Source organism: Nannobrachium achirus (assembly GCF_963921795.1).
Source record: "Nannobrachium achirus genome assembly, chromosome: 3".
In the NCBI taxonomy this organism is placed as follows: Eukaryota; Metazoa; Chordata; class Actinopteri; order Myctophiformes; family Myctophidae; genus Nannobrachium; species Nannobrachium achirus.
The window spans coordinates 53,721,821-53,739,371 of NC_137812.1; the positions used below are offsets into that span (position 1 = coordinate 53,721,821).

The following is a 17,551-nucleotide window of genomic DNA, read 5'->3' on the forward strand; positions in this document are numbered from 1 at the left end:
TGCTTTATGTATATTTTTGGCCAATTATTGAAGTTGCTTTGTTTAGCAACAGTTCAAACCAATTACAAACAGATTATTATTGTAAGTCTTGGACAATTAACCACATGTTCGAACATCTACTATGATGAACTCTAGTGTCACATGTCTGTTCATTGTCATGAACAAAAGAAAGAACAAAAGAAAGAACTAAAGAACAAGTGAGCAAACGAACAAACGAAAGAAAAAAGTTAAAGCAGAGGCACGTGTCCTTACCTTCAGTGGGGTTGACAGCTGCAGGCAGGTCATCCCATGCGAGGGTCCAGTCAGGGTCGGGGTGAGGGGAGAACACTGCCTCTATGCCATGATCCTGATGGATGAACACACACAAATACACCTATTAATACCTGCGCAAATGGGCACAGAGATACACAGTGTACACCAAAACACACACGCACACACACACACACACACACACACACACACACACACACACACACACACACACACACACACACACACACACACACACACACACACACACACACACACACACACACACACACACACACACACACACACACACACACACACACACACACACACACACACACACACACATGTAACCCCCAAACACACACACATGCAGGTTACCATAGAAACTCCTCCACGGTGCTCTTAGATGCTGTGGGGACTCCAGAGAGTACTAATGAAGCGATTTACAGGGGAAAAACCAATGGGGCCTGTTCTTAGCTCACTCCACCATGATCTGAAACTACACCCGAGGACAAAACACTTCTACTGCATTCCTTATTACTCTAACTCTCAGGAGAGCAAATGTTTCCTCTCCGTGTCCTGCATCACCGGAGGAGAGGTGAAAATGAAATGGAGTAATGCTAGTAATTTCATGCAGGGTTGTGCCAGACAACGTGGATGTAAATTTGCATCATTGCTAAATCTGGTGTATTTACATGACATTGGTATGTATTGCTCATTAATATACGGAATCCCGCCTAAATAAACAGAATAGTAAAGTAGAGTGAAAATCATTATTGTTGTTGCAATCCAGATTATTAATCACCATGTACATCACGATATAGTATGCCTAATGGTGAAATCGGGAACAAAACTTTGCAGTCCAGAAAGTGATCCAAATTAAATACAGTATTTCCATATTGCAGAGTTGTGCAAAGATGGTGTGATATAGCCATTGTCTTTGTTTCATTCTCAGAGGATGATACAATGGGATACAGAGCACACCACTGCCTGTGAGAAAGGCTCAAAGTGCAATCAATCATCATTGCGTCATTGATTGATAACATAAATAATGCTATCATGGCATTAACACATCACTTTTGATGTATGGCCTCACAAAATCTACTTGCAGACTGGTTCTATAGTAATTATGAATACAGAATAGTCACTATACTAATCCATCTTGCCTGAACTTGTGCTTACAACAGTATAAGTACTTAAGAGAAAATAAACGCTTGTCTATTTGACTTGGCATAGTGAAAACAGCAATGTATTTTGGGCAGAGTGATTTACTTTCAAGCGTCGTTGAGAAAGTAAATGAGTGAGACAAAGAGAGACAAAGAGAAACAGAGATAGAAAGACAGACAGAGAAAAACAGACAGAAATGTATAGTGGATTGGCTCAGCGTCATACTGTCACACCAGCACAGACCCAGCAGCAACATCTGTCAGTCAGGCATTTTGACTGCCAGGCTTTGCACACAGACAGACAGACAAACAGACACACAGACAGACAGACAGACAGACAGACAGACAGACAGACAGACAGACAGACAGACAGACAGACAGACAGACAGACAGACAGACAGACAGACAGACAGACAGACAGACAGACAGACAGACAGACAGACAGACAGACAGACAGACAGATACAGACAGAGACAAAGACAAAGACAAAGACAGAGACAAATAAGGGGAAGGTGAGTGAGAATAAAAAGCATATTTATATAGTTTGTTTTACAGTCATATGGTATGGCAAAATGTAAATTGTTAGTGTATCAGAACAGGAGAGAGAGAGAGACTGCGAGTGAGAGGTGAGACTGGGTGGAAGCCTCAGCACTAGTGAATCATGGCATGTCACTACCGCTGGAGTCCAGCCTTCTGTCTGTCTATTAGTCCTGGCGTTGTCCTCACATACTCAGACAGACACACATGTAGGTCGACAGACTTAGTGGCGCACAATCGCACATGGGACACGCATGTGCATGTGTGGAGAATCCAGAGATATGTGTATGCTGCACGACATGCATACAGTATGTGAAGCTGAAGATGTGCAATCGCTCACACACACACACACACTCACTCACACTCACACACACACACACACACACACACACACACACACACACACACACACACACACACACACACACACACACACACACACACACACACACACACACACACACAGACAGACAGGAACATGACATTTGAGAATGCACCGAGGCACACAGTTAGACAGACAGACAGGCACACACACAGAAACATGCTAGTAGAGGGACAGAGATATGCACATGTGCATGAATACATTCTTGCTTGCACGCACGCACGCAAGCACGCACACACGCGCGCACGAACGCACGCACGCACGCACGCACGCACGCACGCACGCACACAGTCTCACAGATATAACACAGAGCCATGCAGAGAAGCAGACAACACTCGTGCACAATTGCACATGTGATGGCACCATTATTCACATGGGCACACTTCTCAAACACAAATACACGGCCCGGGAAACCGCACGTACGCAGACACACCAATGTGTGTGTGCAAACAGAAATATGCATGTAAATGCAGGCGCACACATACAGACACACACGCACACGCACACATACACATACACACACACACCCCCCAACAGCTGCAGTGCAGACATGATGGTGGCGACAAACAGCCAGCCCCATAATCCCTCTGGGTAGAGTACATTTGTATATGGAACACGTATCGATTTATGTTCATGTCGAATGAAAGCGCCTGGCACGCAAACTTTCATTTGTGCGTTCCTCTCTGGCCCAAGTTCCCCAACCACATTTCACCCCGTGAACATGCCACACTTATGATCACCCTTGCCCTGCTCTAGCCCCCCCTCCCCTTCTTTCTTTCCTGACATTAGATATGAGATCAGGACCGACGGCTGGCCAAAAGGAAATCTCACATTTATCTTCGCTGAGCGTTGTTGAGAACAGAGGGAGCCAGCTGACAGGACACTTTCTGAACAGCTGGGCCTGTTTATTGCCTATTGGAGGACCAAGTCCCTAAACAGTACCAGGGACAACATTTGGCGTCCAACACTCTCTGTGTGTGTATAGGACTTTAAGTAGATATGGTATGATCGGCTCAGTAGGTGATGTTCAGTGAGTGTGTATGTAGTGTGTGTGTGTGTGTGTGTGTGTGTGTGTGTGTGTGTGTGTGTGTGTGTGTGTGTGTGTGTGTGTGTGTGTGTGTGTGTGTGTGTGTCTGCTTGGCCATCCAATGTGTCCTACAGGAGCTGTATAGCGTAGCGCATGAGGAGTTATGCTAGCACTGGGCCCTGTCTCCACTCTTCACTTGGGGTTTCAGCAATTACTATGAGCTGCTTAGGCTGACTATAAAATGTTATTATGTTTAGCGCTGGGTTACTGCACCTGAGGTGAGCTGAATGCTGCACCGTCTGCACTAATGTGCTAAGTGATAAGAGAGACTGAATGGATAAAAGAAAAATGGTGCAATTTTGTAATGAACAGGAGAGGAGTGGAACAGCAATGCATAATAGAGCAGAGGGAAGGGGACAAAGGCACGTATCTGGGGAAGAATTATAAGAGCACAATATAGAGGCTTGGGTGTTAAAACTCTTGTTCAAAGCTGTCCAAATCGTGACAAAACAAGAAAAAATAACTATTGTATAATAAATGTCATTACACGCCCTTATCATGGCATACTCATTTTAAAAAGATACTGTAGGGCAATTTTGCTTTGACAGTACAGTAGTAAGAGAATGTGAGACAGATCCACATCCCTGTTCTTAACTCTTTCTCCCGTGCTCCTGATTAGTAATTTCTCCAAATAATCTCCCAATTTAAAGTGTAATTAATGCATGAGCAAACAACCCTCCCTGACATGCGTTGCTACTGCTCGTCACTGTACTAGCTCAAATTCAGTAGGTTTTGCACTGAAAAGTGAAAATGTATGAAACCGTTCCCAGTAAGAATTCCATCCCCTTTCTAATATCATACCATATTGGTCATTATGCACGCAAACACACTCCCCCACAATGTCTGCACTTTATATTTTTTGTGATGTAAATTTAGATTTACACTTTTTGTACCTTTTTTATTCATTTATTTTATTGTGATCTATACATTTAAGAGTGAATAAAAGTGATTTTAATTTCACATCCAGTGGTGTAGGGATAAATGGGGCAGGCGGGATGTTGAGGGTAGGCCATCTCTTTTTCACAGCCTAATGTCGGCAGGTATGGTCATATTTAGGTCTGTCTCTCTAGGACTACACACTGACTGACTGAGTCACCTTGCTCTAAGCACTAGACTGAGACAGAAGCACACCATTCTACAATGTAATGAGTATGTTAGAGGCCAAAACAATAACGTGTGTTAAAGTAAGTAAGTGCGCTAAAAGGACAAACAGCAGACACTTATGGCTCTAAATTAAAGGAAGCCTAGCCAACAACCATCTGGGAATCCATGGACTCTCTTTCATTATTGCAAAAGGACACGAGGAGGGAGCTCATAAAACGACAATGTGTGCTTGTGTACTGTACTGTATATATTTACTGTGTGTGTGTGTGTCTATATATGCAAGAGACCAACTTAAACCAGTAAGACTCGCTAATCGCGGGAGATAAGCGACCATCACGTCGCATACAAAAACTTTAGAAGGTGATCGTAGCCATTCAGGAGGGAATATGGGAAATGGGACAGATCCATGTTGATGACATGACTTTAGAGATACTGTGTACCGCTTTGCATGATTTAGGGCAAAATCTGTAGGAGCAGTGTCCAGCAAAAATCGGCCTGATGGTGGCGCTAGAAGAGGGTCATGTGATTTGGCAGCCAAGGAGTGTGTGTGCAAAGTTTGGCATGGATCGGGGCAACGGTGGCAGAGATAGGAGTAGGGCAAAAGTGTGAGGTGTGACGTGACGTGACAGACTGACAGCCGGTGGAGGTTTTGATAGTAACTGCGACCTGATGGTCGCAAAAACATAGAATGAAAGAGGGAAAATATTCCCTTACTTTAAGCTTCGTCATGGTGGGCCTGGGGCCTCCGATGAAATGTGCCTGTGGGACTGCAGCGGTGGTGGTCCCCCCCTCCGTGCTGTCTTGCTCCACCAAATCTGTCAGCGTGACCCCTGTCACGGTGGCGTCGGGAGCTGGCGGGCTGGAAGGGCTCGGGGGCCCTCGGGGGGTCTGAGGAGCACGGGGGTCCACGGGCAGATGCATCCCACAGGCTGCGGCTGCTGTCAGAACCCCAGGGACCTCCTGGACACGGCTGTACCAGCGCAGCAGGAGGGGCAGCCTGGAGAGAGTGCCCGGGGAGAGCATCTGAAGGGAGCACTGCGGAGGAGACGAGAGGAGAGGAGTTATGTGTTAAGTGACTCATAAGATGTGTCAGTGTGTTCAGTGAACCAGAATCGACGGGCCATCCAACCTTCATTCTGCCTGGACAAACACACAGGGTGTGTGTGTGTGTGTGTGTGTGTGTGTGTGTGTGTGTGTGTGTGTGTGTGTGTGTGTGTGTGTGTGTGTGTGTGTGTGTGTGTGTGTGTTTGTTGTGTATGCATATGTGGGGGTCTTTGGGTCGGGGGTCGTGGAAAGCAATGGCATAGCTGTGTGTGTGTGTGTGTGTGTGTGTGTGTGTGTGTGTGTGTGTGTGTGTGTGTGTGTGTGTGTGTTGGGAATGGGATCTGTGCAAACAGAAACAGGGAAAGAATTGGTCTTTGAGGTTTGTGTGTGTGTGTATATAGTTTGATGTATAGATAGATAGAGAAAATGAGAGAGATAGAAATAGATAGATATATAATAGAGATAATATATAGATACACATACACAATTATCGACAGAAGGACAATTGTAGTCTAACCTTTTTGTTTAAGTTGGCCGTTTCACTTATGAGCATTGAGTGTTTTTGACACTTTATGTATATATTCTTCGTTCGTTTCATACTTCTCCGTAACTTTGTAAATATCCTTATACTGCTGTGCTGCCTCCGGGCGACTGATTTTCCCCCTTGGTATAATAAAGGTATCCATCTATCTAACCATCCACAGCCACTGACAGAGTGGGCAGTGGGAAAGGCTCTCCTCTGGCTCTTCTCACCATGGACAGTAATGGCCGCTGAGAGGAGACACGCTAGGCTGAGTGTGAAACTGGAAACCACTGGAGCACAGCTGAGCACTAAAAGCCTCATTGTGAGAAATTTACAATTTACTTGATTCCCACAGTCAAGGGAACAGTTTGGAGGAGCTGAAACGAGGAGAGGTATGGATGTCTGCCCCCCTCCCCCCATCACCAATCAATAACGCCATGTGTTGAGTCTGTTGACCCAAACCATGACTAAAACTACAAAACGCTAACTGAACATCTGCCCAGTGCACTCATCTCTGTTTTGTGTACCGTAAAAGGTTACCATTTCCTCCCTGGTTGTGCACTGACACATACATTTTATGTTGTCCACAAAGTCAGGAGCCAATAAATTAAGGAAACCCAATGTTGCAATATTAAAGTTGTATTTTACCAGATGAAGCAGGGACCCCCACAACAACCTCTTCAAAGATTCATCGTTTGACAGCACAATCATCAGTGTATTTTCGATTCATGTTAATGTGTGTTTTCGGATATTTAACCACTTGAACTGTCAATAATTAATAAACTTGACCTTTCACTCTGTACTTAGTCTGCTCTTTTTCCCCTCTACACCGGACCTCTTTGGCGTTGTGCTATTTTTGGTTTTCAGAATATGGATGCTAGGGTTCAAGTGGTAAATATAAAAAGGGGAGTTTCTATTACACAAAGATTTGGAGGACCCCCTGTATTAACTCTGAGGACCCCCTAGGGGTCCCGGACTTCCTGTTGAAGACCCTTGTCTTAGAACACTTACTTTAGGATACAACTATTTATAAAAGCAGACAAGAAATAAACAGGCTTTTGGAATCAGGTTAGAGCCCATATCAACACATGTATCTTGTATATAAAGGAGAGGAGATAGCAAACCAATCTGTTTTCTCCAAGAACCAAGAATTACATGTATTTTTTTCTCCTCCACAAACCAAGAATTACATGTGTGAAGTGGATTGATTTCAACCCCAGTGCACTTGAACACACCCAGCCCTTCCCTTCTATTTGAAGTGTTATCACCTCATGCCAGGTGACTCCAGACCACCTAGGAAACAGCAGGAGAGTCTGTGCCAAGTCTGAGGTAGTCAGACACTCCTCTCCAACTTTCTGCCTGGCTGGATATAAATGAGTAGGCTCTTCCTTCCTGCTCAACCTGAGCAAAATGTCAATATCATACGTCATGCTTAATTTGACAAGTCATCATAATGCAGACCAGTCGCCATGGGAGACGAGAGTAAATATGGTAAATGGCCGTGTCTATGAGGCATGAGGACACCCGCGTCTCTAAATGAGACACAAATGAGATGAGCCCATATTGGGGGGGCAAGCATTATGGGATTGTGTGCTGCTGTTTACTTTGTGAAGCGATGCGTCTAATGGCCATCCCTAATTGCTGACAGTTCAAGTAATTGTTATGATAAAATTCAAATGTGGAGAGAGTATGTGTTTATACTTAAGATATGATGCCTATTTAGATCTTATAATGAGTATAAACTATACATTTTCTGTACATTATAAAGTAACACACAAAACATGACTTTAACATGAGACATGCTGCATTGACTCTTCTGACCCAAAGTAATTAGGCCAAAAGCCAATGCACATCTTTCTCTGTGAGGCAGGGTGTGTTAGTCCCTGGACATGGGAGTGGTCCTCAGATGTAGTGTTAAACAGAATGTCCCCAGGCACTCACCAGGTACTGATAGATGCATGGCAGCAGGACCACATCGGTTAGAGTAAAGTACAGCCCCTCTGCAAACACATGCTCCAGAGGGGGCAGCTCTGCTGTCCTCACTCTCCTGATCTCTGAGCTCTCCCTGGTGGCCGGAGGGGGAAGTGCATCCACAGATAACTTGGCCAGGGCTGTCCTGAGCTCCAGCCCTCCTTCTGAATGCTGTGCCGCCTGGGAGTCAGAGACTGGGTTCTCCTGGGTCTCTAAAGGTTGGCTCTCTTTCTTTTTCTGCTGTTGTTTCTGTTGCTGAAGTTTCTGCCTGCGTATTTTGTCATCGTTATGGACCTTAACAGGCTCTCCTAGTCTCTTCTCCAGGAAAAGGATGGCGGAGGGGAGGTGCAGGGATGGATCAGTGGGATTCTGGAGGTGTTCCTCAACAGCAGAAGGAATCCCCAGCTCGCACAGTCTGGTCCACTGGCTTACCTGAATGTGAATGAATGAAAACAACATTTTAGAAGGCTAGCCTCTTACTCTAAATATATGACTAATTGAGTGTGTAAAAATGAAAGACGCTTGAATTGTGCCTAAATCACACTGATTATAAGAACAGAGAGTAGGAAATGCATAGATCAGACCTACCCTGGTGGGTCAAAGAATGAATATCAAGCAACACTATTCTACAGAGCAAGCAGTTAGTTTACGGACTGATCAACGGACACTGCACACTAGTTTATGCCAATACTTACAAAGTTGTCGTTGATTTTTTTACATCTGAGAAAAGCTGTTAAAGAGGGTGTGTGGCCTTATCAGAAGAATCCCTGGACCAGTTGGGTGGGGAAAGTGTCCATGACACCAACTGCTATATGAAACTCTCCATTTAAATGGCTCAATATTTGATTTGATTCGTTGATCGATATGTCTGTATAGTTTGCACCTTGTACTGTGTTTTATGCATTGCTGCAAACTAAATTTAGCATTTGAACTTACCCCTGCTCATTAAGCTAGGGTGGGATGGCTCAGGGTAGAGGACAGTAACTTGCAATGGGCCTGGTTTTTAAAGACACTCAAGGGACCAGTGCACATGTGTACCTGTCAAACTACATCAAAAGAGTGAAAAACACCCACAGGACACAGGCACAACACCAGAGGGAGCTCCACTGCTGATCTCATTCCCCTAGATTCGGCACAAACCTGGGGATGATTTATTTTATTTTATTTACCATTTATTCTACCATTATGCCACCAAAATATGGAATGCCCTACCACCAGCCATCAAAAGGTCTGACTCCCTTCCCTTCTTCAAAACAGACATAAAAGAGCACCTGTCTGCAATTTGCAACTGGACCTGACAAGTCTTCTAGCTTGCCAAAAGAAATTACCCCCTAGTGACCCCAGTTTTTTGTATATTATTGTGTGTCTTTATGTCTTGATGAATTTAATTCATAGGAACACAATGGAAATAAGCCCTCTGGGCTTTTTGTGTTATCCTTTTAGCATTATTGTATAACAGTGGCTCAGAGGTAGAGTTGCAATCTTAGGACACGGAGGGTTCCCAAAGGGTTCCTAGTTCGATCCCAGGCTCCCCCAGAATAATGTCAAAGTGTCCTTGATCAAGACTCTGAACCACTAATTGCTCCCGATGAGCAGGTTGGTGCCTTGCATGGTTTCCTCTGCCATTGGTGTGTGAATGTCTGTGTGAATGGGTGAATGGGTGAATGTAATGCACAATCTATGTAAAGCGCCTTGCATAAAGGCGCTATATAAATGCACCATTTCCCATTTACAGGTACATGCATTAACATAACTTCACATTAGAGCACACAGCTAACCTCAGCACAGGCTTTTAGACAGGTCTTCTTGAACCCCAGCAATGCCAGCACATCCTTCCTGCTAGGGTCAATCTCCATGGTCCTGTTGATGATGTGACGAAGCACCACAGCCAGCCCAGCCCTGCAGTACCTCCCCGTCTCATCTAAAACAGCAGGGAGGCGGCAGCCCTTCACCAACACTGGTAAGTTGCCCGGGTGAATGTCACATATGTCCAGGGACGGTGGCATGTGTCCTCTGAGTGACAGAGAGCTGGCAGCAGGCGTGGCAGTGACCAGGTGCACTTTGAAACACTTGCACTCACAGTAGGACAGGAGGAAGAGGGAAATGGAGGTGTGCAGTGGGAAAGCAGCATCTTCATTTGTGGAGGAATTCACTTCAAGATATAAAGATTGGTGTTGTTGCTCCCCTGCCATTGTATTATGCTGAGAAGAGAAGAGAAGAGAAGAGAAGAGAAGAGAAGAGAAGAGAAGAGAAGAGAAGAGAAGAGAAGAGAAGAGGTTATTGAAAACGTCATGGAATTCGATTTGCCTTGGGCTGGCAAATTAATAAAATATACAACACATACAGCACCACAGAGCTGTGCTGTGCAGTATATTAAACGTAATAAATGTTGACATGACATTTGCCTCTAACAAATTGAACAGAAAATGTGTAGCGTGCAGCATGAAGATACGCCATTGCCTTTGAAGCAGGACATAGAATAGCATTTAAAGTTATACTTACAGCAATTTGTGTATAAACACTGTTTAGTCAATGGCTGACACCCACGTTGTTAAGGTAAACACTTCCTAACACTTCCTCGTTCCATTTCTTCACTGCCTACCATTGGTAAGAATGTCAAGACATCGACAGCGCCACCAACTGTGAAAATGTCAATTATGAAACAACAATAAATGGCTGTAAGCAAAGTAACACACTTGAAAATAAATATATTTATAAATAATGTGCATAATACGCCAAATGTAATATACAATATACATGCATCTGTTATAATCATAACCTACATGATGCATAACATGAGAACAATTTCCATCTAGTTCTGGCCGTTTTGCTGTTTCCGCGGACGCATTTGATGGTTGCACCCAGGACATAAGGAGGAAAAGCTTCTCACTCCGGGGATGACAGCTCTTTCTTTTGTACATACTTACTTGTTATAGCGTTAAATATCTGTTTGTCACAAGTTCACAACAGCCATATCACTGTAAGGAACACACTGCTGCGAGTGTTATAGTACAAGGTAAGATAATCGAAAAGCTAAAAAGATATACAGCTAAGTATTATAGCTCGGTAGCAAGCAACGTTTTCCGTAGCCATACGCGTTCCATCTCTGTCTCAGTGCCCTACACCACTGGTCCCCAAACACCGGGTCGGGAGTCGGGACCATAGATTAAGTAGAAAATCGGGACCCATTTGTGGTCCCTTAATTCTTTGTCTCTACATTTTTGTTTTAATTATTATTATTTCAAAAAGCTAAGATTTTCATGAATACAAAAAAAATGGAATGATTTTTCTAAGTAATTTCATTAAATAAACAAATAAAAAACTCGAAATTCCATGAATTAGAAAATAAAATGTCTATGAAGTAGTGAAAATAGCCGGTCTTAGATTACTAGTTTGTGTTGTGTGCTTGTTGTAATAGATTACTAGTTTGTGTTGTGTGCTTGCAGATCATAGTTTGGGTCTAGCCGCAAATTGCAACACTAGATTTTTTTATACTCGGATGAATCTAGGGTTGCAATACCACCCATAGGGATTCAATGCATGAAAACAGTTTTTTGCTAACTGATTGTATTAAACGACTTCAAACTCACCAATATTGTGGCTCTATGGAAAGCTTGGAATTTACTCTTGCTAACTGCAAAGTGTTTGTTTCTGAAAAATCCACCGAAGAATTGTTATGATTTATTTTCTGTTAATAAAATCCGAGCAGCCATGTTTTTTTTCTAAGTCTTGAACTTAGGAAGCGCTCGTCTTCTATAACACCACGTCCCGCTGCCTCCTGCATTAGGCTATGTGACAGAACCAGCTGGTACACAGGACTGCTGAGTGACTTCCCACGAGCGCTTCCAAACTCCAGCACTTAGAAAAAATAATCACCCGAACTGAATTTCTTGACAGAAAATAAAATCATAACAATTCCACGGTGGAATTTTCAGAAACAAACACTTTGCAGTTAGCAAGAGTAAATTCCAAGCTTTCCATAGAGCCACAATATTGGTGAGTTTGAAGTCGTTTAATACAATCAGTTAGCAGAAAACTGTTTTCATGCATTGAATCCCTATGGGTGGTATTGCAACCCTAGATTCATCCGAGTATAAAAAAATCTAGTGTTGCAATTTGCGGCTAGTTTGGGTCCCTGTTAGGGCAATGTCTTAATTTCTCTTTTGGGTCACAAGCTAAAAAGTTTGAGAACCACTGCACTATACAGTCTGGATACTGACCCTCTTTATTTAACTGTTCAATTGTTCATTACCTGCCCTTAGTTTCAACCATGGCCGCGACCGTGAGTCTTGAGTTAGATCCCATCTTCCTGAAAGGACTCAGTTATCTGCACTCAAAGAGCAAAGACTCTGCTGAGAAACTCAAAGCTCTACTGGATGAGTCCATGGCCAGAGGCAGCGATTCGTCTTATCGCTCCTCGCTGAAGGTAAGGTGTTCATCTCACAAACAGGTCAGAGATTAGACTCCAGGTACGGCCAGAAACTACCTCGCTCAAAGCTCAATTGTCATCGAGCAATGTCTGGAAAAGAGGAATGCAAGTGGGCACCTCAATGCTATGAAATAATGCAAAGTATACATTATGATTCATTGTACAATATATGGTAGATCATTATAAGACCTAAACGTACTCTAATTTACTTTAATTTCTTATGTCTGGCTATCCACACAGGTTTTGTAGCAGTTGTATGTAGTCATTATGTGTATTTAGCCCCCCCATTTATCAAATAAAAGTCAATATAGAATACATACAGTAAATATAAAAACTAGATGGTGCCCAGATTCTCAGCCAGGTGCCCACTACTCTGGTTACCGAAAATCAGTCTGATGTAAATGTAAACAGAGTCTCCTGATTGTTGTGACTCTTGTGTGTGTCTTTAGGATATAGAAGTGTCCAAGAGTTCTGTGTCAAAGCTCATCCTAAGTAAACAGGACTCCAAGTCTTCGTCCAGCTCCTCCTCTTCTTCTGGCAGCAGCAGCATCAGCAGCAAATCCGGCAACTCTGAGAAAGGCAGGCAGAAGGAGGCAGAGAAAAGACCTGCTGAAAAGGTACCAGGTGTATGTTATCCTCACACATTCTGATGATAGTAAATATTGCTATAGTGTTTGTTCAGTAACAGTCGTCTCTGTCTCTCCAGCTCTTTAGTAAACAGAAAACCTATTTTAACCAATGAGGAGAGAGAACTGACACAGGTTCAAGGCTGTAACTTGTTAGATCTTGTGTACAGGTACATAAGTGTAAAACGTATTTTCTTTCAGCTTCATTCAGACAGTGCAGCAGAATAGGAATTAATATTATTAATAACAACAGTAAAATAAGAAGAAAACAGTGTGCAAAATAATATATATATATATATATATATATATATATATATATATATATATATATATATATATATATACTCTACTCTGTCCTGATTGGATGAAGTTGGCCACACACCTGGAAATATATTTTCTGTTTGTTAAAGAGCTGGAGAGAGACAAACACAACCAGAACATAGAGCTTCAACTTCTTAACTCAAAAAATGTTTTATTTTAACCAAACAAATGCACTTTCACTGCGTTTAACTACTGCTGTAAAAATAATTTACAATAACAATTTATGACTTGCACAGTGGTGTGCGCACCTAAATAAACTGATTCAACTGAAAACTGCGGCACAAATTACATTTCTTTCCTGCCCAAGGTCCGGGTTGATGTAGGGGAGGTCGACCCTCCAAAGAAGCCTCGCCTGGAGAAACAGGAGAGCCGCTCTTCACCAATCACCGTTCAAACAAGCAAAGACCTCATCCTGCCAAACATAAACGATTATGATGAGACCAATGCTGATGACTTTGCCATGGAAATGGGCCTAGCTTGTGTGGTTTGCAGGTAAATGTCACCAATTGAATTAACCAACCAAAGATGCACAGTGAAGTTACTTGTAAGACATTTGTATTTGTTGAAAGACGGCGTGTAACATTGACTTGCTCTGTGAACTTGCACAATCTAGTAGTGTCATTCCACAGTACAAAAGGATAGGTATTGATCATTCATACTTTTCTATTCTCATGCAACATAAAATCTCATATTTAACCTGTCATTGTAGTTGTTGTTTTTGTTTTGTAGCTCCATTAGAACAACTAGATGGGCATATTGTCTGTGCACTAATGTGGTGGTGACTTATGAAAATAAGTTCATTTCGACATACTTGTTTTTAATTCAGACAGATGACGGTGTCTATGGGAAACCAGCTTGTTGAATGCCAGGAGTGCCATAACCTGTACCATCAGGAATGTCACAAACCTCCGGTGTCTGACAAAGATGTCAACGATCCACGGCTGGTGTGGTACTGTGCCCGCTGCACAAGGCAAATGAAACGCATGGTAAGGAAAAGATTATTCCCTTCCTCCCACAAGCCAAATTACAACACTCAAATTTCTGCCTCCTCTGTCCTTAAGCGTGGTGGTGAGAGACAGGAATTTGAGCATTGGAATCTGACTATAAACATGTACTCATTCATACATGCATTTAATATTCATTGTCATTGGATACCTTGTTTACTTATGTATCTGATATTGTTAATAGCTTATTTTACTTTTTTCTTATAATTTACTCGATAGTGTTTCTATTCTCCTCCGGTTACTATTTGAATTGATACTGTATCTTGATTCTCTATCTTTACTTTACTTTATTTGTTTATTTAGACAGGACAGTACCAGTTCATGGACACAGAGATAATGACACATTGCATAATACAACATACAAAGATCTTAGTGTAAACCAGCCGGAGTTAGCTTAAAGCTAAATTTCATCCGTTGTCCTCATCTTGATTTTGACTTGTGCACCAGGCCCAGAAAGCCCAGAAACCTCCTCAGAAACCAGCCCCAGCAGCTGTATCAGTGGCCCCTGTTGTTAAAGACACACTGGTGAAGAAACCAGAGCTGAAACTCAAGCCAGACACAACCAGTACCTTCCAGGCTTTCAAAAGAACGGAGGTGAAGGTATGTAGAACAATGGGAGAATTCTTGGAATTATATTTCTTCCTTTACATGCGATCCATTTGTGACGTCTTTCATTTTGGACGATGCTGCCAACTGAGAATACGATAAGAAAAAGGAAGCAATGTTGTATTGGCAATGCATCTTGTAAATCTTGTTTCTCGTGTCATAAAACATCTACATGTCTTTTGTCACATTAACCTGTTCTGTTTTACTCTGTCCAGGCATCCACCACAACTTCAGCCAGTGCCATCGGCAACAGTAGTTCCACCTCCTCTAGCAGTGGTCTCAGTGGCTGGGCGGCATTTGGAGCCAAGACCACCCCTGTCTCCTCCAGCTCCAAACTGGGCTCCTCCGGTCCTGGCAGTGGCCAGAAACCTGTAGGACTGTCTGGGCTAGCGGGCACCAAGTCAGGTCTAGGTGGCAGTAGTGGTGCCAAGATGCCCGCCGGGGGCGGCAATGGGAACGGATCAAGCCAGGTGCCACTAAAGCCCCCTCCGCCATTGACACTGGGTAAGCAGGCTCTAAACCGCTCATCCAGTGGGGACGGCCCGGGGAAGTCGTCTGCTACGGGAACATCAGGGGCTGGATCCCCCAGCAGCAGCAGCATGGGAGGGAACGGGGGATCCGGTGGGGGGAGCAACAACGGGGGAGGAAATGGGAACAATGGAAATGGGTCAAAGGGCGTCACAGGTGACAAGGCTCCCACGTCCCAGGAGTCGCAGCTCAACGCCATGAAGCGGCTACAGATGGTGAAGAAGAAAGCAGCGCAGAAAAAAATGAAGAAATGAGAGCAGAAACGAATGAATGAGAGGGGGATGAAGAAGGAGAGAGTAGAAATAAGTCGGTGGACAGAAAGATTGAGTCAAGTGTTGGAAGAAATGTGAGGGAACAGAAGATGAATATGCATATACTGTAGGCACGTGGAGCAACACCATCCTAACAGCTCATTTATGCTTCAGTGAAAAAAACTACGGTTGACAAAAAAGACAACAGATTATAATAGAGTATACTTCAAGTAGGGCACGGTCATTTTTCAGTTTTACATAATTATGAAATTACAGATTATAATATTTCCAATGATGTGGCATAACATCTGAAAAGAGTTGAAGAAAATATATTTATTTGAATGTTAATCCTCAAGAAACTGAGTAAAAGCCTGGCAAAATGTTGTCTTGTCTCACGTCTCTCATAGAAGTAACTAGTTTAAGGCCAAATTAAAAGAAAATGGTGATCCTAAAACTGCTGTTTGTTATGTTGAGTGGATTCTTCAACATTTAAACTTGTGTAATATGAAAAAAACAATTTCCTTTCCTCTTACTTTGCCTACATATGGAAAATTCTATCAGACCCTGTTACATATAGAAGAAATTGTCAAAATTTGAATTTACATGTAATTCTTGTCACACCTTGCTTTTTTGCCAAAGCATAATTTAGGCTTAATTGAATACTTGAACATTGCTATCTTACATAATGCTGCGTCTGTGTGCCTCGTTCTGTCCCAAGAAAAATCTAATCATGTGTAATCCTGACTGTAATATTTTTATTGACCAACTCCATTAAAGTATTTTGTTCTTATAAAGTAGTGGTAATAACTCATGTCTCATGAATGCTTGGAATGATTTATTTATTTATTTATTACATTTTTTTAGGGCATTTTTTGCTTTATTCAGATAGAGTGTAGAGAGATGGGGAAGGGGAACAAAGGACAGAGAGGAGAGACATGACGCCAGGAGTCTGATTGAAACCCAGGTCCTCATAAGGAGCATGTGGTCAATGCACCAGAAGGCATCATATACTTTGTTGCACATGGTGTCGCCCATCTACAAGATCACATTTGTGAGCTTGTAGAATCCATGGATTCAAGTTCTCAGTCGCCACAACGTATTTCAGTCATTTGGATGTTGCACAGTGAAAATAGCCTATCTACAAGGCTGTCTATACTTTAGGCTACTTTCAGTTAATATTTTTAAATTGGAAAATAGATCTACAATGAGCTTATAGATCGTCTATTTTCGGCAAAAAGCTTAGGTGTAGAGGGGAAAAAGAGCAGACTAAGTGCAGAGTGAAAGGTCATATTAAGTATTGACGGTTCAAGTGGTTAAATATCTGAAAACAAATTGATATGAATCCAAAATACACTGATGATTATGCTGTCAAACATGGAATCTATGGAAAGGTTTTGGGAGTCCCTGCTCTCTCTAAGGGGTCCTCGGCCTGAACATGTTGAAGACCCCTGGATTAGAGTATTTGAAGTAGATCAAACTAGCACTATGTGCAGAAGCATCTTCCATAAAATCCTAATGGTCTGTCTTGGATATTTCATGAAAGCAAAGGTTAAAGCCTCAATCTGATTTCTTCACCTAGTTGGCAGTATGAACAGCAGGAATAATACTAAAACTAGTAAAACATAATAGTTTGTATTTCTTAATAAAACCATGCAGCCGTATTCCGTATAAAGAACAAATAGTTGAGAGGTGGGACCTGGTCATAATTTAATAGAGTACA

At 42.6% G+C, this 17,551-nt stretch overlaps 2 protein-coding genes across 2 annotated transcripts in view; one reads left to right on the plus strand and one right to left on the minus strand.

Annotated features, from left to right (window-relative positions):
• The window catches only part of gstcd (glutathione S-transferase, C-terminal domain containing), a 73,156-nt gene extending 62,516 nt beyond the window's left edge, over window positions 1–10,640 (minus strand). Inside the window, exons 1-5 of the mRNA XM_080721200.1 lie at window positions 10,569–10,640; window positions 9,845–10,267; window positions 8,037–8,498; window positions 5,243–5,563; window positions 253–346 (exon numbers count right to left, since the gene is read on the minus strand). Coding sequence (XP_080577326.1) covers window positions 253–346; window positions 5,243–5,563; window positions 8,037–8,498; window positions 9,845–10,258 — 1,291 coding nt within the window. The 5' untranslated portion in view covers window positions 10,259–10,267; window positions 10,569–10,640. The remainder of the gene's footprint in view (window positions 1–252; window positions 347–5,242; window positions 5,564–8,036; window positions 8,499–9,844; window positions 10,268–10,568) is intronic.
• Window positions 10,641–10,941: 301 nt separating this feature from the next.
• On the plus strand, window positions 10,942–16,588 carry ints12 (integrator complex subunit 12). Its single transcript, XM_080721605.1, has 7 exons — window positions 10,942–11,082; window positions 12,329–12,492; window positions 12,945–13,112; window positions 13,750–13,934; window positions 14,269–14,428; window positions 14,894–15,046; window positions 15,268–16,588. Exons 2-7 carry the CDS (start codon window positions 12,337–12,339, stop codon window positions 15,832–15,834), a joined length of 1,389 nt encoding a protein of 462 aa, XP_080577731.1. The 5' UTR covers window positions 10,942–11,082; window positions 12,329–12,336; the 3' UTR covers window positions 15,835–16,588.
• The last annotated feature ends 963 nt before the right edge of the window (window positions 16,589–17,551 follow it).

Excerpts from the sequence above, each read along its gene's own strand:
- ints12 (XM_080721605.1), top strand. The coding sequence starts at position 12,337 with ATGGCCGCGACCGTGAGTCTTGAGTTAGATCCCATCTTCCTGAAAGGA. Across the intron at positions 14,429-14,893 it reads CAAGGCAAATGAAACGCATG|GCCCAGAAAGCCCAGAAACC; the intron begins GTAAGGAAAAGA and ends CTTGTGCACCAG. Across the intron at positions 15,047-15,267 it reads TCAAAAGAACGGAGGTGAAG|GCATCCACCACAACTTCAGC; the intron begins GTATGTAGAACA and ends TACTCTGTCCAG.